Here is a 24,007-nt window from a genome sequence, read left to right as displayed (position 1 = left end):
GCCGAGGTACATCTTCACTCCTTGTCGGCACTCCACATAAGAGGAGTGGACAACTCTCAAGCAGACTATCTCAGTTGCCAGGTCCTATATCAGGGCGAGTGGGTCCTCAGCGGGCACGTCTTCGAGACAATAGCGACAGAATGGGGCAGACCAGAAATAGACCTGTTTGCTACCAGAGCCAACAGACGCGTAAAGAGGTTCGCTTCGCTCTACAGGTCAGACAACCCAGACATTCTAGATGCCCTCCAAGCACCCTGGGCATTCTGGCTAGCCTATGCCTTTCCTCCAATGGTTCTACTTCCATCGGTAATCAGGAAAATAAGACAAGAGAGGGCGAGGGTCATCTTGATAGCCCCGTTTTGGCCCAAAAGGCCGTGGTTTTCATGGCTGAGAGCCATGTCAATAACCGACCCGTGGATCCTGCCGCTGCACCAGGACCTTCTCTCGCAGGGACCCTGCTACCATCCACAGGCCAAAGCCCTACACCTAGCGGCCTGGAATTTGAAAGGGAACTATTGAAGCAGAAGGGCTTTTCTGAAAACCTAATTAATACCCTGCTACAAAGTAGAAAGAGTCTACTACAAAAATATACGCTAAGGTGTGGAGGAAATTCCTAGCTTTTCACCCAGCAGAGCTAGCCGGTGAAGTACCCATTACGCCCATCTTAGAGTTTCTTCAAAGAGGCCGAGAATTGGGCCTCTCAGTTAATACTCTAAAGGTCCATATATCGGCCCTAGGAGCTCTATTTAACTATAACGTGGCAGTAAATAGATGGGTAAACCGTTTTGTTTCAGCTTGTCAACGGTCAGAACCGGTGCATATTCCTCGGCTTCCGGCATGGAACCTTACTCTGGTCTTGGATGCCTTTACTCAGGCCCCGTTTGAGCCCATAAGCTCGACATCGGTGAAGTGCCTCTCATTAAAAACTGCTACATTAGTAGCTTTAGTTTCAGCTAGAAGAGTAAGTGATCTTCATGCTTTATCAGTAGACCCTCCGTTCCTGTCAATAACTCGAGACAGACTGATTTTGAAAACAGACCCGGCCTACCTTCCCAAACGGGCAACTAAGTTTCATAGGTCTCAGGAGATATGCCTACCCTCCTTCTATGAGAACCCGTCAAACCAGGACGAGGTGAAATATCACACCTTAGATGTAAGAAGAGCGGTACTAGCCTACCTTGATAGGACCAGTCCCTGGAGGCAGAGTAGGTCTCTTTTTGTCTCCTTCCAGGGCAGCAGAAAGGGGTCTGGAGTCACAACAGGCACATTATCCATTATCCAGATGGATCAGAGATGCGATCACAATGGCATATCGGGCTAAAGGAGAAGAACCTCCACTGGGGATTAAGGCGCACTCTACTAGAGCCATATCATCCTCCTGGGCCGAGAGGGCAAACGTCCCAATTGAACAAATATGTAAGGCTGCAACCTGGTCTTCTCCATCTACCTTCTATAGTCACTATAGACTAGATTTGTCCTCTACAGAGGATTTGACCTTTGGTAGATCGGTCCTTAACACGGTGTGCCCTCCCAAGTGATTATCTCTGGAAATCTCTCAGTGGGTGCTGTCGTGGCGAAGAGGAAAAACCGGATTACTTACCGGTAATACTCTTTTGTAGAGTCCACGACAGCACCCGCTCACTTCCCCCCGTAAACATTTTTTTCACACATGGGTCTCCTTGGTGGTGGAGATTGTAATTAGAATTTAATTTGTGATTAAACTTAGCGAATCTAAAGGCTATATGGGTAAGATATATGAATCGCCCAAGCAAAATGACTAAAACATGTATGGCGGTTCCTCCGTTGTTCTCGGTAATACAAACTGAGGGAGCGAGGGGGACCGCCCCATTTATCTCTCTGTAGGTTTCCTGTTCCTGGGGCGGATCCCCTCTCTCAGTGGGTGCTGTCGTGGACTCTACAAAAGAGTATTACCGGTAAGGCCTGTTTCACACTTCCGTTTTTGTGTCCGCCAAACGGATCCGTTTCCGTTTTTTTGACGGAAACTGATGCAAACGGATCCGTTTTAAAAAAAACGGATCCGTTTTTTTGACGGATCCGCGGTAACCACTAATGGAAGTCTATGGGACCAAAAAAACGGATCCTGCAAAAAAATGGCGGATCCGTTTTTTTACGGAAACCAACGGATTTTGACGGATTTGAAAAAACGGAAGTGTGAAACAGGCCTAAGTAATCCGGTTTTTTACTGAACATTGAGAGCATTAGGGAGAGCAGCTCGTGGGTACATGGCTACGTGTGCAAGTCGCATATGCACTGGGGGGGGGCGCCGAACCAAATTCTTGCCCCGGGTGCCAGAAAGCTTAGATACGCCTCTTGCAGAATGCTAGCGTTTTTCCAAGCGATTTTAAGCATTGCTTGGAAAAGTGATTGACAGGTTGGCCACACTTGTCAAGCATAGTGCTTGAAAAGTGTGACTAACTTTTTACTATTGATGCTGCCTATGCAACATCAATAGTAAAAGACAGGATGTTAAAAATAATTATAAAAAATTAAAAATAGAGAGATACTTACCTTCTGTTGGCTTGAGGAGTCCACCCGGTCCTCAGCGATGCTACCGGCAAGTTCCGTTCCCAGGGATGAATTGCGCGAATGACCTCTGATGATGTAGCGGTCACGCGACCGCAATGCATCCCTGGGAACGGAAGTTGCTGCTAGCGCCGCGTGCACCGCTGAGGACTCCGGGGGCTGACAGAGGGTAAATATATCCCTATTTTTCATTTTAATTCTATTTTTTCCAGGAATATGGTACCCAGGGCGTGGAGGAGAGTCTCCTTTCCTCCAGACCCTGGGTACCATTTGCACATGAAGCGCTTACTTTACGCATGGTGGGCAATGCAATCCTATGGCGGCAGAATCACCGCGATTCCGCAAAGTTAATGTACATGCTGCAGATTTTTCCACTATGCGATTCCGCAGCTGAAAAATCCGCAGCATTGGCATAGCAACTGCGGAATCCCATAGGATTGCATGGGATGCGTTTTATCTAGCATTTTTTAAACGTTTCCGTAACGGCAAAAACAAAGCAGAAACGCTTAAACGCAACATGGGCACACAGCCATACAACTCCATCAGCAGAAAAACAAAAAACTTATACCTCTCAGAATATAGCTGTGCAACAATATTTGCACAGTATTTTCATATAGACCCCTCACGTCAAATGTGAGATGGTCCCTAAAAACAAAAATGGTTTTGTAAATTTTGTTGTAAAAATGAGAAATCACTGGTCATCTTTTAACCCTTTTGTCTTTCTAACAAAAAATAATTTTTCAAAAATTGTGCTGATGTAAGGTAGACATGTGGGAAATGTTATTTATTAACTATTTTGTGTGATATAAAATTTAAATTGCTACATTTTTGCCAAATTTCCAATTTTGTTCACAAATAAATGTAAGTCATATCAGACAACTTCTACCACTATGATGAAATACAACATTTCACAAAAAACTATCTCAAAATCAGTGACGCATTCCAGAGTAATGGCCTGGTCAGAAAGGTTAAAACGGGGTTTGCGGTGGAATAGTTAATATAAAAAGCTATATAAATGTAGTATTGGTCTTATTTTATTGATCCAAAAAATAAACTGTTGCAAATAAGAGTGGGCAAAGTCGCCGAGTACTGAACTGGTTAAAAAAGGTTACACAAAATAATCCAAACATCCAAATCATTCCTTTATCTATCTTCTAAATATGCAATTTCCTTTCCTACATGTCTTTCCCAGGGGCTGGAGGCACCCAAAGGCTAACAAGAGTTCTTGGAAAATCCTTGGCTATGGAAATGATACTTACTGGAAATCGCATCAATGCCCTAGAAGCTAAAGAAGCAGGTAAAGTTATCTGCAAAATATGCCTAGGTCACCTGAAAGAACATAAAGTTTGCATATCAAAACTGCTCATTTCAAGAATTCAATTGTCATCAGTATCAGTTTTGTGGGAGTCCAATATCCAATCCCAGCTGATCATCTGTTGTGCACTCCAGTATTAGCCAAATGTAAGCACTGTACAGAGTGGCACATCATTGCTTTATCACACTATTTAGTGGCTGCTGATCAGCACCTATTCATTTACCGTAATCGCTGAAATCGATGACCTTTTCTGAGGATAGATGATTAATATAATTGTAGTAGAAATCCTCTTTAAGGGGGGCAATCATCTAGAAAAGCCTTATTTATCTGCAGATATACTGGTAATTTTTCAGTAAATAGCATGTTCATAATATTTGGCTGTGTAAATGAAACAACATCTTCATGGAGAAAATTAAGTTATATATTCTCCCTTTAACCATTCACTTCCATTTTTCAAGGTGGTGCATGGGACTACAACAGTCACTGCTAACTACAGTATGAAGTCAAAATAATCCAAATAATCACCGTTCACAGTGACATGATATCACACTTTCAATAAAAAAATAAACAAACAAAACAAATGAAACATGGTATTCAACATACTGCACTTTACCAAGCCTTGCACCTCTCAACCAACAGGTTTTGTATAGGATTTTTGAGCTCATACCAGGTGAGATTATAATGGACACACATTCGTAAGCCTACACAAATGGACATTTTCATGGTCTGGAAGGGATATACATCAGGGACTATATCGCGAGATCGAGGATACCATATCATTAGGAGCCAAGTGCGTCAAGAGCGAATTACACCACCTTTCCCAAATTATGTGGAAGTCTGGGGACATCCTATGCTTCTATAAAATATGTTCTCATAAGGAATTATATAATTCACTGATTTCTTCCAATCGGTATCCCAATTATCCGCACCAGTGTAGCAATAACATCACTCCAATATCTTCGGATAATTCTACAGCTCCAAATAAGGTGCCAGAAATCCACCCTCGATTCCCCACACTTATGACATTCATCCGTTGCCCTTTTATCAAATGTATGTAATCTATTTGGGGTCAAATAAGACTGCTGAAGAATATACAATTGGGTTACCTTGTTATTTACAGCTGGCGATACCATCGTATGTGCCTCTAGGGCATCATTCCACTGCTCATCAGTGATGGAGGGTATTAAGTGCCGCCATTTACTTTCTACAGCAAGCTGAGTGGATGCAATTTTAGAGTTTAACAAAAAGGTATAAAGAGAGGATGTCACACCTGTGGGTCCCTGAATTGATAATATTCGTATCAGTGTGTATTTAGATATTCTCATTCTAGGAAACGGGAACTGACACATTATGGCGTGTCTCAGCTGCAGATATCTATAAAATTCTCTATGGGAAACTCAGAATCTTAAATGAATTTGTTCAAACAATAATAGTTTATTTTTCAAAAATCTGATTAAGGCTATGTGCACATGTATGCAGAAAATTCCTGACAAACGGACTCCTTCCCAGAAAACGCGTGTTTTTGCCGCAATTTTTGTGAGTTTTTGCCGCAATTTTTTCTGGAGCGTCCCCAGTCTCATAGAGAATAGTTAAATGTGGATTTTTCCGCGAAATTAATGAGCATGCTGCGTTTTTTACCGCGATGCGTTTTTTTCACGGAAAAAAACGCATCAATATGCACAAAAAGCGCAGAATTCATTAAAATGAATGGGATGCTTCTTGTAAGCGTTTTTTAAGCTTTTTTTTGTAAAAACACGAAAAAAACGCTTACGTGTGCACATACCTTTAGTGTTGTTATTCCATTCTGTTTCCAGAAACTTGGATCTTGTAAATTTTGAAGACGTGGAAACTCTGAATTATCCCATATCTGAATTTCCCCGAGCTGATCAGTGAACGTCATAATATGTTTACTTTCTTGCCAAACTTGTATCGCTAAGCTGTGCGCAAATAACAAGCCCTGGGGTAGTCTGTAAGAACTGTGATGTTCTTCTTAATAAAAATCTATTTGAGTTAAAAAAAAAAAAAAAGATTTGGTTCAGTTGATCACCTAATCAGAAGCATATTAAAGGGAATCTGTCACCCTTTTTTTTGACTATCAGCTGCCGGCATTGACATCAGGGGCTTATCTACAGCATTCTGTAATAATGTAGATAAGCCCCCGATGTAACCTGAAAGATAAGAAAAACACGTTAGATTATACTCACCAGAGGGGGCGGTCCGGTCCGATGGGAGTCGCCGTCTGGTCCAACACCTACCATCTTCTTGTGATAACGTCCTCTTCTTCCCTTCCTGTAGTGGCTCCGGCGCAAGCGCACTGCTCTGCCATGTTGAGGGCAGAGCAGAATACTGCAGTGCGCCGGCGCCAGACTCAGTCAATGAGCGGTGCCGCACGGCTTTGAGCGGCGCAGGATTCAAATCCCCCGCCCAAGTCGCTGGCACCGCTCATTAGCTGAGCGCCCCTGGCGCTCAGCCAATGAGTGGCGTGGGATTCAAATCCCCTGCCCCGCCGGCTGAACCAATGAGTGGTGCCACGCAGGATTTGAATCCTCCGCCAAAGTTGCACGGCACCGCTCATTGGCGGAGCTCCCCTGGCATGGCCCCATCATCCCTATAATGGTATGCATGGCCCTCTCCTCCCTATTCTGGTATGTATGGTCCCCTCATCTCCCAATCCTGGTATGCATGGCACCCCATTCCTCATCCTGGTATACATGGTACCCCTCACCCCCCTATCCTGGTATGCATGGTACCGCTCATCTCCCAATCCTGGTATGCATGGTCCTCTCACCCCACTATCCTGGTATGCATGGTACCCCTCACGCCCCTATCCTGGTATGCATGGTACCCCTCATCTCCCAATCCTGGTATGTATGGTCCTCTCACCCCGAAATTCTGGCATGTATGGTCCTCTTACCCCCCAATCCTGGTATACATGGTACCCCTCACACCCCTATCCTGGTATGCATGGTCTCCTTCACCCACCAATCCTGGCATGTTATGGTCCTCTCACCCCGAAATGCTGGCATGTATGGTCCTCTCACCCCCCCAATCCTGGTATACATGGTCCCCCTCACACCCCTATCCTGGTATGCATGGTCCCCATCACCCCCCAATCCTGGCATGTATGGTCCTCTCACCCCCCAATCCTGGTATGCATGGTCCCCTCACCCCCCTATCCTGGTATGCATGATTTTCTCACCCCCCTTTCCTGATATGCATGGTCCCCTCACCCACCTTTCCTGGTATGTATGGTCCTCTCACCTCCCTTTCCTGGTATGCATGGTCCTCTCACCCCCCTTTCCTGATATGCATGGTCCCCGCACCCCCCTATCCTGGTATGCATGGTCCCCTGTTATGATTGAGTCACCGTAGGAGGCAGACACAAAAATAGAAGCTACGTCCAGAAAACCAGAGAAGTTGGCAACTATCAGATTGCAGACCCCTGAACCTATCAACACAACTAGCAGTAGCCGTGGGGGGTTCCTACGGTGCCCTAGACCCCTCGATCACAGCCGGAGAGCTAAATAGCCTAAAGACAGAAAAGGAAATCTAAACTGCCCCAGAGCAGATCCCAAAGTAAAAGGCAGCCCCCAACATATAATGACGGTGAAGCAAGATGAAAAACACAGATAGAAAGATAGGCCGAGCAAACGATGGGGCCCAAGCTAACTAAACAGAACAGGAAAGGAAGGTTGCTGTCTGCAATCTGCCAAAACCCTATCAAAGACATAAGCCAACAAGCTGATATGGAAAAAGACCCTGAAGCAGCTAGGCTTCAAAAACTAAATTAGCACTCAGGTATTTTCAGAAGACAGAGCTAAAGGAATTCAGCTCACCCCAGCAGGGAATGGCAGAAATCCAGAAAAACAAAGCAAAACAAAGTCAAAGCACAAATGCAAAAAGCCGAGCAGAAAACTTAGCTTTAGAAGAGCAGGAATTCAGACTGGTCTCTCTCCAAGGATCCCACAGAGAAATCACCCGCAGGGCAGAAGGGCGTTGGCAGCCTTATATCCAGTCAGTAACTCCACTCAGCCAGTCATCATCATTAGGCTCAGGTGTTTGATAATCAGGCTCACTACCTTTCTTTACCAGAAGAGGGAGTTCCTCGGGCCTCAGTAGTGAAGGGGAAAATGAACTCACAACAGTACCTCCCCCTTGAGGAGGGGTCACTGAACCCTCAACCATGCCACCAGGGCGATCAGGGTGAGCCCGATGAAAGGCACGCACCAATCTTTTGGCATGAATATCAGAGGCAGAGACCCAGGAATTATCCTCCTGACCATAACCCTTCCACTTAACCAAATACTGGAGTCTCCGTCTAGCCAGACGGGAATCCAGTACTTTCTCTACCTCATATTCCATGTTACCTTCAACCAATACAGGGTCTGGAGGTGCCACCCCCGGAACAACAGGTTCAACAAACCTCTTCAACAAAGATTTATGGAACACATTATGGATTTTAAATGTGACAGGAAGAGCCAAACGAAAAGAGACTGGATTAATAATCTCCAAAATCTTGTAAGGTCCAGTAAATCTAGGCTTAAACTTAGGAGAAGCCACCTTCATAGCAATATTTTTTGATGATAACCACACCATATCACCAACCTTAAACTGGGGACCAATGGTCCTATGTCGGTTGGAAAACTGCTGGGCCTTTTCCTGGGAGAGAGATAACTTATCCACCACTTGGTCCCAGATCTGGTGCATTCTCTCCACCACAGTGTCAACACCTGGGCAGGCAGAGGGCTCCACCTGCTCTGAAGGAAATCGAGGATGAAACCCAAAGTTACAAAAAAAAGGTGACATCAAAGTGGCAGAACTAGCTCTATTATTTAAAGCAAATTCGGCCAAGGGCAAAAATGAAACCCAATCATCCTGATCAGCGGAAATAAAACATCTCAAATACGACTCCAAGGTCTGGTTTGTTCTCTCTGTCTGCCCATTGGTCTGAGGGTGAAAAGCAGAGGAGAAGGACAACTGAATTCCCAGCTTGGAACAGAAAGTTCTCCAAAATCTAGACACAAACTGAACTCCTCTGTCAGATACAATGTTCTCAGGAATCCCGTGCAAGCGAACCACCTGTTGCAAAAACAGGGGCACCAACTCAGAGGAAGACGGCAACTTAGGGAGTGGTACAAGATGAACCATCTTAGAGAACCTATCACAAATCACCCAAATAACAGTCATCCTGTGAGAGACAGGCATATCAGAGATGAAATCCATTGAAATATGGGTCCATGGCCTCTTGGGGACAGGCAAAGGCATCAACAACCCACTAGAGCGAGAACACGATTTAGACCGGGAGCACATCCCACAGGACTGCACAAAATTCCTGACATCACGAGACAAGGAGGGCCACCAAAAAGACCGACTCACCAGATCTCTAGTACCAAAAATACCTGGATGACCAGCCAAAGCAGAGCAATGAACTTCAGACATCACTCTCTTCTTCCACTGGTCAGGAACATACAACTTTCCACTGGGACAATGCTCAGGTTTGTCCTCCTGGAACTCTTCCAGAGCACGTCTCAAATCGGGCGAGATGGCAGAAAGAACTACCCCTTCGCCTAAGATGGTAGCAGGCTTGGTCACCACAGGAGAATCAGCAAAGAAGCTCCTAGAGAGGGCGTCTGCCTTGACATTCTTAGTTCCAGGAAGAAAAGAAACCACAAAATCAAAACATGTAAAAAACAAGGCCCACCTAGCCTGTCTATGGTTCAAGCGCTTAGCCGACTCTAGGTAAATCAAATTCTTGTGGTCAGTGAGGACCACGACTTGATGCTTAGCTCCCTCCAACCAATGTCTCCACTCCTCAAATGCCCATTTCATGGCCAACAGTTCCCGATTCCCCACATCATAGTTACGTTCAGATGGAGAGAACTTTCGGGAAAAGAAAGCACAGGGATTCATTTTAGATGTTACAGGATCCTTTTGGGACAAAACAGCTCCTGCACCAATCTCAGAAGCATCCACCTCTACCTGGAACGGAAGTGAGACATCAGGTTGCCGCAAAACCGGGGCGGAGGTGAATCTTCGCTTCAGCTCCTGAAAGGAAGAAACAGCCTCCGGAGACCAATTTAACACATCAGCACCCTTCTTAGTCAAATCAGTCAATGGCTTGGCAATACTAGAAAATTTTGCTATAAATTTCCGATAAAAATTAGCAAAACCCAAAAACTTCTGGAGGGCCTTCAAAGAAGTGGGCTGAACCCAATTGTAAATGGCCTGTACCTTGGCCGGGTCCATTTCAATAGTTGACGGGGACAAAATAAATCCCAAAAAAGAAATCCTCTGTACTCCAAAAAGGCATTTAGATCCTTTGACATACAGGGAATTCTCCCTCAAGATCCGGAACACAGTCCGAATATGTTCCACATGAGAATCCCAATCCTTGGAGAAGATCAAAATATCATCCAGATAGATAATCAAAAATTTATCGACAAAATCTCGGAAAATATCGTTCATGAAGGACTGGAAGACAGAAGGGGCATTAGTGAGCCCAAAAGGCATCACCAGGTACTCAAAATGTCCCTCCGGAGTATTAAACACCGTCTTCCATTCATCCCCATGCTTAATGCGAATAAGATTATACGCCCCCTGAGGTCAAGCTTGGTAAACCAGCAAGCACCTTTAACTCTGGAGAATAGATCAGAAATCAGGGGTAACGGATACTGATATTTAACAGTAATTTTGTTGAGGGCACGATAATCAATACAAGGTCTTAATGATCCATCCTTTTTGGCTACAAAAAAAAAAATGGCACCTAACGGTGACGAGGATGGTCTAATATGACCCTTCTCCAACGCCTCCTTAATATAGGATCACATAGCCTCGTGCTCGGGTACAGATAAATTGAAGAGCCGACCCTTGGGAAATTTACACCCTGGGCTCAGTTCAATTGCACAGTCATAACTCCTATGAGGAGGCAGAGACGCAGACTCATTCTCACTAAATACATCATAAAAGTCCGCCAAATAATCAGGAACATCATGCGACTGAGGAGAGGTGGAAAACACCGGAGCCTCACTAAAGGCACACCGACAACCCCAACTCACCACAGACACAGATTTCCAATCCAAAACTGGATTATGAATTTGTAACCAGGGAAACCCCAGAACAATAGTATCATGCAGATTATGCAACACCAAAAATCTGCAATTTTCTTGATGGTCTGGGGCGACCCGCATTACCACCTGGGTCCAAAACTGAGGTTTATTTTTAGCCAAAGGAGTAGCATCAATCCCCCTCAAAGGGATAGGCATCTGCAGAGGTGTCATCGGAAATCCACAACGTTTAGCAAAATCCAAGTCCATTAGGTTTAGGGCTGCTCCCGAATCCACAAAAGCCTTGGCGGAAAATGTGGACAGGGAGCAGATCAGCGTAATAGCCAGAAGAAACTTAGGTTGAACACCACCAACAGAAAACGTGTGTGCAAAGCGTTTCTCTCGTTTAGGACAGGCAGAAATAATATGCGAGGCATCTCCACAGAAAAAACACAACTTATTACGCCTTCTGAACTCCTGACGCTGCTCTCTGGACAAAACTCTATCACATTGCATAGGTTCAGACATTTGTTCAACAGGTGGCAACACCTCTCGTGCAGCTTTGCGTTCGCGCAAACGCCGATCAACCTGAATGGCTAATGACATAGAATCGTCAAGACCAGAGGGAACAGTAAATCCCACCATAGTATCTTTTACGGCTTCTGACAACCCCTTCCGAAAGAGAGCAGCCAAGGCATTATCATTCCAGGTAGTAAGTACTGCCCACTTTCGGAATTTTTGACAGTACAATTCTGCAGAATCTCGACCCTGGTTCAATGCCAGCAGGGTCTTTTCAGCCTGATCAATGGCATTAGGTTCGTCATACAACAACCCCAAGGCCTGAAAAAATGCGTTCACATTAGTCAGAATATGATCATCTGGTTTCAAAGAAAACGCCCAATCCTGGGGATCGCCACGCAGCAAAGAGATGACAATTTTAACCTGCTACGCGGAGCTCCCTGACGAGTTAGGCTTCAAGGCAAAAAATAATTTACAATTATTTTTGAAATTCAAAAATTTAGACCGATCCCCAAAAAATACCGTGTTTTCCGCTTTGTAAGACGCACTTTTTTTCCCCAAAATTTGGGGGGAAAACAGGGGTGCGTCTTACAAAGCGGACATGCCTTACCTAGGCTGTGATCGGGGGCGTCCGGCGGTTGCTGGCCGCTGCTGCGGGTGTGTCCGGTGCCGCGTTGTGTGCCCGTCGATGCCCGGGGCTCTGCCAACATTGTGCGACAGGCCAGAGCCCCGGCATTTCCTCAGTTCCCTGTGTGCCGGTAAAAAGATGGCCGCCGGCGCGTGCGCAGATGGGATCTCGGGACCCAGTTCTCGAGAGATGAGATTTGAAATCTCATCTCTCGAGAGGTGGGTCCCGAGATCCCATCTGCGCACGCGCCGGCGGCCATTTTCCCTGGGTTCCCTGTGTGCGCGCGGTGGTGCCTGCAAAAAAATGGCCGCCTCGCGTGCGCAGATGGGATCTCGGGACCCAGCTCTCGAGAGATGAGATTTCAGATCTCATCTCTCGAGAACTGGTCCCGAGATCCCATCTGCGCACGCGCCGGCGGCCATTTTTTTTTTACCGGCACTTCAGCGCACATATACAGGGAACCGAGGAAATGCTGGGGCTCTGGTCTGTCGAACAATGTCGGCAGAGCCCCGGGCATCGATGGGCACAGAACGCCGCACCGGAGCACCCGCAGCACCGGCCTCCAACCGCCGGACAAGTGGAGAAACCTGACACCAGCACAAGACTCTGCAGCAGCAACAGCACACATCGGAGCCCCCCCTCATCCCTGAATGCGGCCTGCAGCATCACTCCACGCCTGCCTCGTCCAGCAGCGAGCCTGGGACCCCTCTACACCGCAGCTACCAACCCCGGTAAGCAATAAGATGCAAGGATTATAAGAGGCACCACCATTTTATTAAAAAATATTTTTTTCTTATTTTTCTCCTCAAAAATTGTGGTGCGTCTTATAATCCGGAGCGTCTTATAAAGCGAAAAATACGGTACATCAGGTGTAGGAATCTTTGGTTCAGCAGCATGTGAATGAGCAAGATAGGCGGAAATTCCCCGCACTTCCGCAGCGAGCTGCTCCACATGATCAGACAATTGCTTTATCTCCATTGAGAGAAAAAAAAAAAAATTCCCCCTACGGCCTCAGAGATATAGAGGAAAAAATATACACACCTTTTTTTTTTTTTTTTTTACAACTCTTTCCTGCTATTGAGTACCCTAGGATCTGCGGTATGGCGGGTGATTCTGTTATGATTGAGTCACCGTAGGAGGCAGACACAAAAATAGAAGCTACGTCCAGAAAACCAGAGAAGTTGGCAACTATCAGATTGCAGACCCCTGAACCTATCAACACAACTAGCAGTAGCCGTGGGGGGTTCCTACGGTGCCCTAGACCCCTCGATCACAGCCGGAGAGCTAAATAGCCTAAAGACAGAAAAGGAAATCTAAACTGCCCCAGAGCAGACCCCAAAGTAAAAGGCAGCCCCCAACATATAATGACGGTGAAGCAAGATGAAAGAACACTCACACAGATAGAAAGATAGGCCGAGCAAACGATGGGGCCCAAGCTAACTAAACAGAACAGGAAAGGAAGGTTGCTGTCTGCAATCTGCCAAAACCCTATCAAAGACATAAGCCAACAAGCTGATATGGAAAAAGACCCTGAAGCAGCTAGGCTTCAAAAACTAAATCAGCACTCAGGTATTTTCAGAAGACAGAGCTAAAGGAATTCAGCTCACCCCAGCAGGGAATGGCAGAAATCCAGAAAAACAAAGCAAAACAAAGTCAAAGCACAAATGCAAACAGCCGAGCAGAAAACTTAGCTTTAGAAGAGCAGGAATTCAGACTGGTCTCTCTCCAAGGATCCCACAGAGAAATCACCCGCAGGGCAGAAGGGCGTTGGCTGCCTTATATCCAGTCAGTAACTCCACTCAGTGTCACGCGGGGCTTAGTTCAACTAATGCTGAAATACCCGGGGCCCCTGTGATGTCCCTTTAACTAGGGAAAACCCTGTCTGACCCTCAACCCAGGGTTTTTGCTGATGGTGCAAATGCCTGAGCCTCCAACCTTTCCTTATCTCCTGCTCAGCCCTGCACTTAACCCTCCACCCAGTGAGGAGACACCACCAAAGCCCCCACACAAATTATGACAGACAGGGAGAACTTAAACTGCACTGCGCCGCACGCACACAGGAATATACAGTAATGTGAACAGGGCACAACTAAAAACAAATATGGGAAGGAGAAAGGGTAACACCGGATCATACGCCACCAGATACGAATCTCTCTCTCTTCAACACCTCCACTCCAGACCGGAACCACTTGGTATGAAACACAAGCTATAATCGGCGACGCCCATAGGCCAGCATGACTATTTAAAGACCGTGGGCATGACTAAACATCCAACCTGGTCTCCAGCAAGATTAACCCCCGAGAGCCTGAAGATCAAGCCGGCGCCACTGAGGCTATAGTGGACGGAAGTGGAACTACCTCTGCCTTCCGGACGCTGTGGTGTGAATAGCGTCCGACATGACACTCAGCCAGTCATCATCATTAGGCTCAGGTGTTTGATAATCAGGCTCACTACCTTTCTTTACCAGAATAGGGAGTTCCTCGGGCCTCAGTAGTGAAGGGGAAAATGAACTCACAACAGTCCCCTCACCCCACTATCCTGGTATGCATGGTACCCCCTCATCCGTATCCTGGTATGCATGGTCCTCTCACCCCCCTATGCTGGTATGCATGGTCCTCCTCACCCTCCAAACCTGCCATGTATGGTCCTCTCACCCCCTTTCCTGGTATGCATGGTCCCTTTACCCTCCAATCCTGGTATGCATGCTACCCCTCACCCCCCAGTCCTGGTATGCATGGTCCTCAAACCCCCCAATCCTGGTATGCATGGTCCCCTCACCCCCTAATCCTGGTATGCATGGTCCCCTCACCCCCCCAGTCCTGATATGCATGGTTCTCTCAACCCCCAGTCCTGGTATGCATGGTCTTCTCACCCCCAATCATGGTATGCATGGTCCCCTCACCCCCTATTCTGGTATGCATGGTCCTGTCACCCCCCAATCCTGGTAGGCATGGTCCTCTCACCCGCCCAATCCGGTTATGCATGGTCCCCCTCACCCCTCTTTCCTGGTATGCATGGTCCCCTCACCCCCCTATCCTGGTACCTGCTGTTAGGCGTCGAGTTTCCCCCACTGCACAGGGGGAATCTCGAGCCATGTCTTCCTGAGATTCCTGCTCAGCAAAGACATCGGTCCAGGCGTCTTGCCCAGGCTGATGCTAGGCGTCTGGTTGCTTCTTCTGGCTCTGCTATAACTCCATCCTTGAGTCAGCATCAAGTAGACGCTTCTGGGACTAAGTCCTGTCTTTTGGGTACTGAGCATGCCCGTGGGACGACCTCTCATTGGAGGCCGGAGGTCACGTGCGCAGGTCCCGTTCCTGCACGGATTGGTCCACTACTTGGAAGGTTCCGGAAGGATGCCGCTATAAAAGAGCCGCATGGCCGCTAGGCCATGAGCTAGTATAGACTCTTATGTTTAAGGTGTGTATGATGATGGATGCATGTATCTGGTGACTGACTCATTTGGAACCCCTACCCTTGGTTGTGCCTGTTGTTAGGTCTTGTGGTTAGAATCAGTGCCTGTCAGTGGCTAAGCTATACGCCACAGTGCATCCTAGTCCTCTGCACTAGCGTCCGACTGTGCCTCCCTGCTCAGGGCACTGTCGTACCTTGCCATGTAGCAGTAACTTCCAGTGCAACGCCGTGCGCACCTCTAGCGCTTTTTTCCCCACCCCGGGTGGTTAGTGGCGTCCGCCGAAGCGGTACTTTGCGCACTTGGCGCCATTGTATATATTGTCTCCTTTTGCTGGCACCGCAGCCGCGGCGCCGAGCACTGATGGTCTAGAGGAGCTCTAGTCCTGTGCCTCTGGGACAGAGCTCTGTTACCTGTAATTAGCGCTCACTCAGCTGAGCTCTGTGAGTTCAACAGGCTCCGGTGTTCGTTTTAGCGGCTCTGTGAAGCAACAGAGTTCGCTTCCATTCACACTGGGTGAAGTTAACCCACATGTGAGCAAGCGTTTATTCACCATCTAGTTCCGCAATTACCGAGCAGCACTTTATCATCTCTGCACTGTGGACTCCGGGTTGCGATCGCACTTTATTATATTTTATATTTATTGCGATCCGCAACCCTAACACCTGCTACCTCTCACCCTCCTTTCCTGGTATGCATGGTCCCCTCACCCTCCTTTCCTGGTATACGTGGTCCCCTCACCCCCCTTTCCTGGTATGCCTGCTACCTCTCACCCCCTTTCCTGGTATGCATGGTTCCCTCACTCCCTTTCCTTGTGTGCATGCGACCTCTCACCCCCCTATCCTGGTATGCCTGCTACCTCTCACCCACCAATCTTTGTATGCATGGTCCCCTCACCCCCCAATCCTGGTATGCATGGTCCCCGCTCCCCCCAATCCTGGTATCCATGGTCCCCTCAGCCCACAATCATGGTATGCATGGTCCCCTCAGCCCCCAATCCTGATATGCATGGTCCCTTCAACCCCCAATCCTGGTATGCATGATCCCCTCGCCCTCTAATCCTGGTATGCATGGTCCTCTCACCCTCCAATCCTGGTATGCATGGTTCTCTCACCCCCCCTTTCCTGGTATGCATGGTCCCCTCACCCCCTATCCTGATATGCATGGTCCCCTCACCCTTCACTCTCCAATCCTGGTATGCATGGTCCCCTCACCCTCCAATCCTGGTATGCATGGTGCTCTCACCCTGTTATCCTGGTATGCATGGTTCTCTCACCCCCCAATCCTGGTAGGCATGTTCCTCTCACCCCCTATCCTGATATGCATGGTCCTCCTCACCCCCCTTTCCTGGTATGCATGGTCCTCTCACCCCCCCTTTCCTGGTATGCATGGTCCCCTCACCCACCAATCGTGATATGCATGGTCCCCTCACCCCCCAATTCTGGTATGCATGGTCCTCTCACCCCCCAATCCTGGTATGAACGGTTCTCTCACCCCCCAATCCTGGCATGCATGGTCCTCTCACACCCTGTTTCCTAGTATGCATGGTCCCCTCACCCCCTATCCTAGTATGCATGGTCCCCTCACCCCCAATCCTGATATGCATGGTCCCCTCACCCCCCTCTCCTGGTATGCCTGCTTCTTCTCACCCCCCTTTCCTGGTATGCATGGTCCCCTCACCCCCCTTTCCTGGTATGCATGTGACCTCTCACCCCCTTTCCTGGTATGCATGGTCCCCTCACCCCCCTATCCTGGTATGCCTGCTACCTCTCACCCCCCAATCCTGGTGTGACATCGGCGGCCGTGCCCGCCGATGCCCCATCAGCGGCGGCACCCGCCTCAGCCTCTTCTTACCTGCGCTCCTCCTCCTGCGCGCTCTCTCGTCCTCGCTCCCGCTCTGCTGCGGTTCCGTGTGCCGCCCTTAGGCCGCAGGCGCGCACCAGACCGCTCTCTTTACCTGGCGGTGGGCGTCGCTGAGGGGCCGGGCTTCGTGACTACTTCCTGGCAATGAGGTATTTCAGGCGTTCTCCCTATGGGGAAGACGCCTGGTGATTGTGTGGTATCCCTGCACTGTTCTGGCCCCTATAATTTACTATAGTTCTCTTGTCTTGTGATTTCCTCGGTTACTGTTTGCTTCATCTCTGTCCCTGTTCTGTTGCCGTCCTCCCTGTCTGTTCCGCCCCATCCTGTCCATGCTTTCCACTCAGTGTTCCCCCTGCCTATCATCTGGTGTACGTGCCCCCTTGCCAGTCTCCATCCCTTTCCTGGGTCTCTTGTCCTCAGCCCGTTCATTGCTATATCTGCCTCTGGGGCTTCCACCTCTGCCTTCCCTCTCCATCTGTGCCTTTGTCCTGCTGCCCTCACGAGTATTTGCCTGGTTCCTTCCTCCTCCGGTACCCCCTGCTCATGTACCCTCGACTCTGTCCAGCATCCCTGTCCCGCTTCTAGCCTTACTTGTCCTTCGAGCCGCCCCTCTTGGTATCGGCTGTCGCGGTTCTGACCCCTGCGGTCCTGCCCCTAACGATCCCTGTATAGGGGTCGGTTATCACCTGGCACGCTCGGCCCAGGGGCTCCAGATCCGCGATCCAGAGGGTCCACTCTCAGACGTTGTTTGCTCCTGAGCGTCACACCTGGTATGCATGGTCCCCTCACCCCCCAATCCTGGTATACATGGTCCCCTCACCCCCCAGTCCTGCTATGCATGGTCCCCTTACCCCCAAATCCTGGTATGCATGGTCCCCTCACCCCCCAATCCGGGTATGCATGGTCCCCTCAGCCCCCAATCCTGGTATGCATGGTCCCCTTACCCCCCAATCCTGGTATGCATGGTCCCCTCACCCTCCAATCCTGGTACGCATGGTTCTCTCACCCCCCTTTCCTGGTATGCATGGTCCTCTCACCTCCCAATCCTGGTATGCATGGCCCCCTCACCCCCTATCTTGGTATGCATGGTCCTCTCACCCCCCTATCCTGGTATGCATGGTCCCCTCACCCCCCAATCCTGCTATGCATGGTCCTCTCACCCCCCAATCCTGCTATTCATGGTCCTCTCACTCCCCAATCCTGGTATGCATGGTCCCCTCCCCCTATCCTGGTATGCATGGTCCTCTCACCCCCCTATCCTGGTATGCATGGTCCTCTCACCCCCCTATCCTGGTATGCATGGTCCTCTCACCCCCCTATCCTGGTATGCATGGTCCTCTCACCCCCCTATCCTGGTATGTATGGTCCCTCTCACCCCCCTATCCTGGTATGTATGGTCCCCCTCACCCCCCTTTCCTGGTATGCATGCTACCTCTCACCCCCTTTCCTGGTATGCATGGTCCCCTCACCCCCTATCCTGGTATGCCTGCTACCTCTCACCCCCAATCCTGGTATGTATGGTCCCATCACCCCCCTATCCTGGTATGCCTGCTACCTCTCAACCAATTCAATTCAATTCAAAGAAGCTTTATTGGCAGGACCAAATAAACATTAGTTTTGCCAAAGCATGTGTCCAGTATGGAGTAGGGACTGTGGGGGATAATGGGTGGGGACTGAAAGAACGATGGATGGGGTACAGGGTGGGGGTAAAGAAGTCCATGGCATATCATGGTTGTCTTTCTCGCAGCCTATGGCATGCACTCACATACTGCACTGCTATCTCCACTGCGTTTTCTTCTTCCCCCAGCAGGATATAACTTCAAGAGAAATGTGCTGTCTTCCAGGTGCAAAAATTAAAGATGTGTCTGACAGGATATCAGGACTCTTCAGACCTACAGATGACTACCCATTCCTGCTACTACATGTGGGGACAAATGACACCGCAAGAAACGACCTAGAAACCATCTGCAGAGAATTTGAAGACTTAGGCAAGAAAGTGAAAGAACTGGGAGCGCAGGTGGTCTTCTCTTCCATCCTCCCAATGGATGGCCATGGAACAAGGAGGTGGAATAAGATTCTGCAGGTGAACAACTGGCTACGTCGATGGTGCCGTCAGCAATGATTTGGATTTATGGATCACGGAGTGAATTACCTTTACGATGGACTACTTGCTAGAGATGGGGTGCACCTTACGAAGACTGGAAAACATGTATTTGGAAGTCGCCTTGCTACACTTGTAAGGAGAGCTTTAAACTAGAACAACATGGGAAGGGAAGCAAAAGACCAGAAAAAGTCACACACCTGACAAATGCTATTGAGAACTCTGCTATTAGAAGTGGAAAGGAAGAACAAAGACCATAGAATCTAATTAATAAAAATATTGGAGAAAGAGAAACCAATCACAAACTAAAATGTTTCTATACTAATGCACAAAGCATGGGCAACAATCAAGGAGAATTGGAACTACTAACACAGGAAAAGAAATATGATGTCATTGGAATCACTGAAACTTGGTTGGACAATACACATGATTGGAATACAAGACTAGAAGGATACAACTTATTTGCAAGAAACAGACTTGATAAACGAGGAGGAGGAGTCGCATTGTATGTTAGAAACACGTATATCTGCACAGAGATTGTAGCTTCAGAGACTGGGAGTTCTGTGGAAACTGTTTGGGTAAGAATACAAGGACAGAACAATGGAAAGGACACCATTGTAGGCATTTACTACAGGCTGCCTGTGAAAGCTGAAGATATGGATGAACTCTTTATGCATCAAATGGCCAAGTTCTCCAAAAAATATGACATAGTTGTCATGGGAGATTTCAACTATCCAGACATTTGTTGGGAATCTCTCTCAGGCAAAACTAACAGGTCAAGGAAATTCTTATCCTCTCTTGCTGACAACTTTATCTTCCAAAAGGTAGGGGAGAAAACAAGGGGAACTGCTACCTTGGATCTAATCCTTATAAACAGGGAGGAAATGGTTGAGGAGGTAAAAGTGTCTGGGACCCTAGGAGGTAGCGACCATGCTATTTTAGAATTTTGGATAACTAGAGGAGGAAGACCTGTGAAGACTCAGACGTCAAGGTTAGATTTCAGAAAGGCAGATTTTAAGGGATTCAGAAAGAGAATTGGAGGGATCCAATGGCTGGATATCCTTAAAGACAAAAATGTCCAGGAAGGATGGGAGATCTTGAAAAATGAAATTCTCAAAGCACAATTGTTAACAATTCCGAAAAGAGGGAAGCATTTAAGGAAGCCAGGATGGATGAACACAGAACTTAAGCACATGCTAAAAAGGAAGAAAAAAATGTTTATAAAATGGAAAGAGGGAGGCATATCTAAAGAAGAATATAATGCTGTTTGCAGAACCTGCAGGGCACAAATCAGATTAGCTAAAGCTGACAATGAATTGAGGCTTGCAAGAGATGTCAAAAGCAATAATAAAGGATTTTGGGGATATGTCAAAAGTAAAAGAAAAGTCAAAGATGCTATAGGATTTTTACAGGATGAAAATGATGAAATGGTAAGACAGGATGTTGAGAAGGCCGAACTTTTAAATTCCTATTTTGCATCTGTTTTCTCTCAGAAAGGAAATGTAACATCAACTGTTCTTCACTGTCCTATTAAGGGAATAGAAGAATCCAGGATATCTATAAACAGAAAGATAGTGAGGAAACACTTAGCTAACCTAAATGAATTCAAGTCTCCAGGTCCAGATGAATTACACCCCAGAGTACTGAAGGAGATAGCAGAAGAAATTTCTGAACCCCTCTCCATAATCTTTGAAAATTCTTGGAGAACAGGAGAAGTCCTAGAAGACTGGAGAAGAGCAAATGTTGTTCCTATCCTCAAAAAGGGGAAGAAGGTGGACCCAGGCAACTATAGGCCGGTGAGTCTGACTTCTATACCAGGAAAGATCTTTGAACAAATAATTAAACAACATGTATGTCAGTACCTGGATAAGAATGAAGTGAATAAACTGAGTCGGCATGGGTTTGTAACTAATAAGTCATGTCAGACTAACTTAATTTCCTTCTATGATGGAATCACTGATTGGGTGGATCAAGGAAATGCTGTAGATATAGTATATCTTGACTTCAGCAAAGCATTTGACAAAGTATCTCATACAATCCTTATTGAAAAAATGACTAAGTATGGAATGGACAAGGCAACTGTTAGGTGGATTCATAACTGGCTTAGTGATCGGACCCAAAGAGTGGTCGTAAATGGCTGCACATCCAGTTGGAAGAATGTCTCAAGTGGGGTACCACAGGGCTCTGTCCTGGGCCCTGTATTGTTCAACATCTTTATCAACGATTTAGATGAAGGCATTGAGGGTAAACTGATTAAATTTGCTGATGACACAAAGCTAGGAGGGATAGCTAATACTAGAGAAGAGAGAGAGGATTCAAAAAGATATAAATAAACTGGAGAAGTGGGCAGCAACTAACAGAAATGGTTTTTAACAGGGAAAAATGCAAAGTACTACATCTGGGCAATAAAAATGAAAAAAGCATATACAGAATGGGAGGAATAGGACTAAGCAACAGCACATGTGAAAAAGACTTGGGTATACTAATAGATCACAGACTGAATATGAGTCAACAGTGTGATGCAGCAGCAAAAAAGGCAAATGCAATTCCAGGATGTATTAACAGAAGCATACAGTCTAGATCACATGAAGTCATTATTTCCCTCTACTCCTCTTTGGTCAGACCTCATCTGGAATATTGTGTCCAGTTTGGGGCACCACATTTTAAAAAAGACATCAACAAACTGGAGCAAGTTCAGAAAAGAGCAACCAGAATGGTGACCGGTCTGCAAACCCTGTGTTATGAGGAATGGTTGCAGGATTTGGGAATGTTTAGTTTGCAAAAGAGAAGACTGAGAGGAGACTTAATATCTGTCTACAAATATCTCAAGGGCTTTCACATTGTAGAAGGATCAACTTTATTCTCATTTGCACAAGGAAAGACTAGAAGCAATGGGATGAAACTGAATGGGAGGAGACACAGATTAGATATTAGAAAAAGCTTTTTGACAGTTAGAGTGATCAAGGAGTGGAACAAGCTGCCACGAGAAGTGGTGAGTTCTCCTTCAATGGAAGTCTTCAAACAGAGACTGGACAGACATCTGACTGGGATGATTTAGCGAATCCTGCTTTGAGCAGGGGGTTGGACCAGATGGCCCAGGAGTTCCCTTCCAACTCTACGATTCTATGATTCTATATGTTTTCTCTTCCTCCTTCATGGAGCTGAAATCCGGGAAGAAATTGGATAGTCTCCTGAGGAGAGTGTCCCTCACTGCTGAGTATTTGGTGCAGTGTAGCAGGATGTGGGTCTCATCCTCCAGGGCCTCCAGGTCACAGTGTAGGCACAGTCTGTCTTCCCTGGGCTTGTAGCTCTGTTTGTGCCGGCCGACCTCGATGGCCAGATTGTGGGCACTGAGTCTATACCAGCTCAGGATCTGTCGGTGTCTGGGGTCCGAGAGTTTCTCCAGATATGGAGCCAGTCTGTAGTTTCTCTGTAGACTCTGGTACATGGTCAGTTTCTGAGAGCTGCTGATCTCGTTCTTCCAGTCACTTGTGTACCTCTCCTGCCCCTCATTTACCATCTTCCTGATGCTGGCTTTTGTCAGGTTCCTATGGTTGAAGGCTCGGTCTGGTTGGGTTTGGATGAGCTGTTCCAGGGGTCCTGGTTTGTGGAGACCACCTATATGTAGCATGGCTTTATGGTGATGGGAGCTTGGGTTGCTACTCTGTAGGTGAGCCTGGAAGGACAGCGCCCTCTTCAGGACTGCTAGGTGCAGTGAGAATCTGCCTAGCTCAGCACGGCAGGCACTGTTGATGGTGCTCCGATGGACCTGGAGAAGGTGTTACAGAATTCCAGGTGAAATATTTCTGTTGGACTGGAATCCCACTTTGACCAGTCTGGGTATGTGTGAGGGCCCCAGACTTCACTGCCGTACAGGAGGATTGGGGTGATTATGGCATCGAAGATTTTTAGCCAGACCCTCACTGGCGGCTTCAGATGGTAGAGTTTCCTTCGGATGGCATAGAAAGTTTTACAGGCCTTCTCCTTCAGGGTCTCTAGCTTGTTTGAAGCCCCCTGACTGGTGAATTTCCAGGCCCAGGTAGGTATATTTGTCCGTTTCTGTAAGAGCGCAGTTTAGCACAAATGGAAGCTGTTGGTTCGATCTTGGTTTTCTTTTCTGGAACACCATGATGTTGGTTTTCTTTGCATTGATCGGTAGTGCGCATGTGGACAGAGCTGTATTTAGAGTTTGTGCTGCCCTAGGCATTTTTCGTACTGCCTCCCCCCATTGGCGAGTATGACTAATGCAGACACTGTCGGCAGTAACTTAGGCTACTTTCACAGCAGCGATTTTTGCCATTCGTTGCAGATCTGGCAGTTTTTTCGCATCTGCCACGTACCGGATCACTTATGGCAGCACTGCATTCGGCCTCATTCATTCCCTAAGGGACTTGTGGACATGTGCGGCACTTGCGGTCGTGATCCCGCAAATGCGGTACTTGTAGCAACGGAAAAAAAATGCTGCTAGCTGTTTTTTTTTTTTTTGTCTCACCGCAAGTGCAAAACAGCAAGTGCCGAACATGTTCGCAAGTCCCATAGAGAATGAGTAAGGGGTCCTAATCTATGTGTATGCCCATGTAGCTCT

At 47.4% G+C, this 24,007-nt stretch overlaps 1 protein-coding gene across 2 annotated transcripts in view; it reads left to right on the top strand.

The window, feature by feature from the left end:
• ECHS1 (enoyl-CoA hydratase, short chain 1) overlaps positions 1–24,007 on the top strand; it is a 329,387-nt gene that overhangs the window by 262,490 nt on the left and 42,890 nt on the right. For both annotated transcript variants that reach the window (XM_073586319.1, XM_073586318.1), the window contains exon 5: positions 3,737–3,841. In XM_073586319.1, the coding sequence (XP_073442420.1) occupies positions 3,737–3,841 (105 nt within the window). The remainder of the gene's footprint in view (positions 1–3,736; positions 3,842–24,007) is intronic.

This window comes from Dendrobates tinctorius, unplaced genomic scaffold (genome assembly GCF_039654945.1).
Source record: "Dendrobates tinctorius isolate UK_male_01 unplaced genomic scaffold, ASM3965494v1 ptg000092l, whole genome shotgun sequence".
Lineage (NCBI taxonomy): Eukaryota > Metazoa > Chordata > Amphibia > Anura > Dendrobatidae > Dendrobates > Dendrobates tinctorius.
Note: the sequence above shows the minus strand (reverse complement) of the source record. Positions and strands in the feature narration are given on the sequence as shown.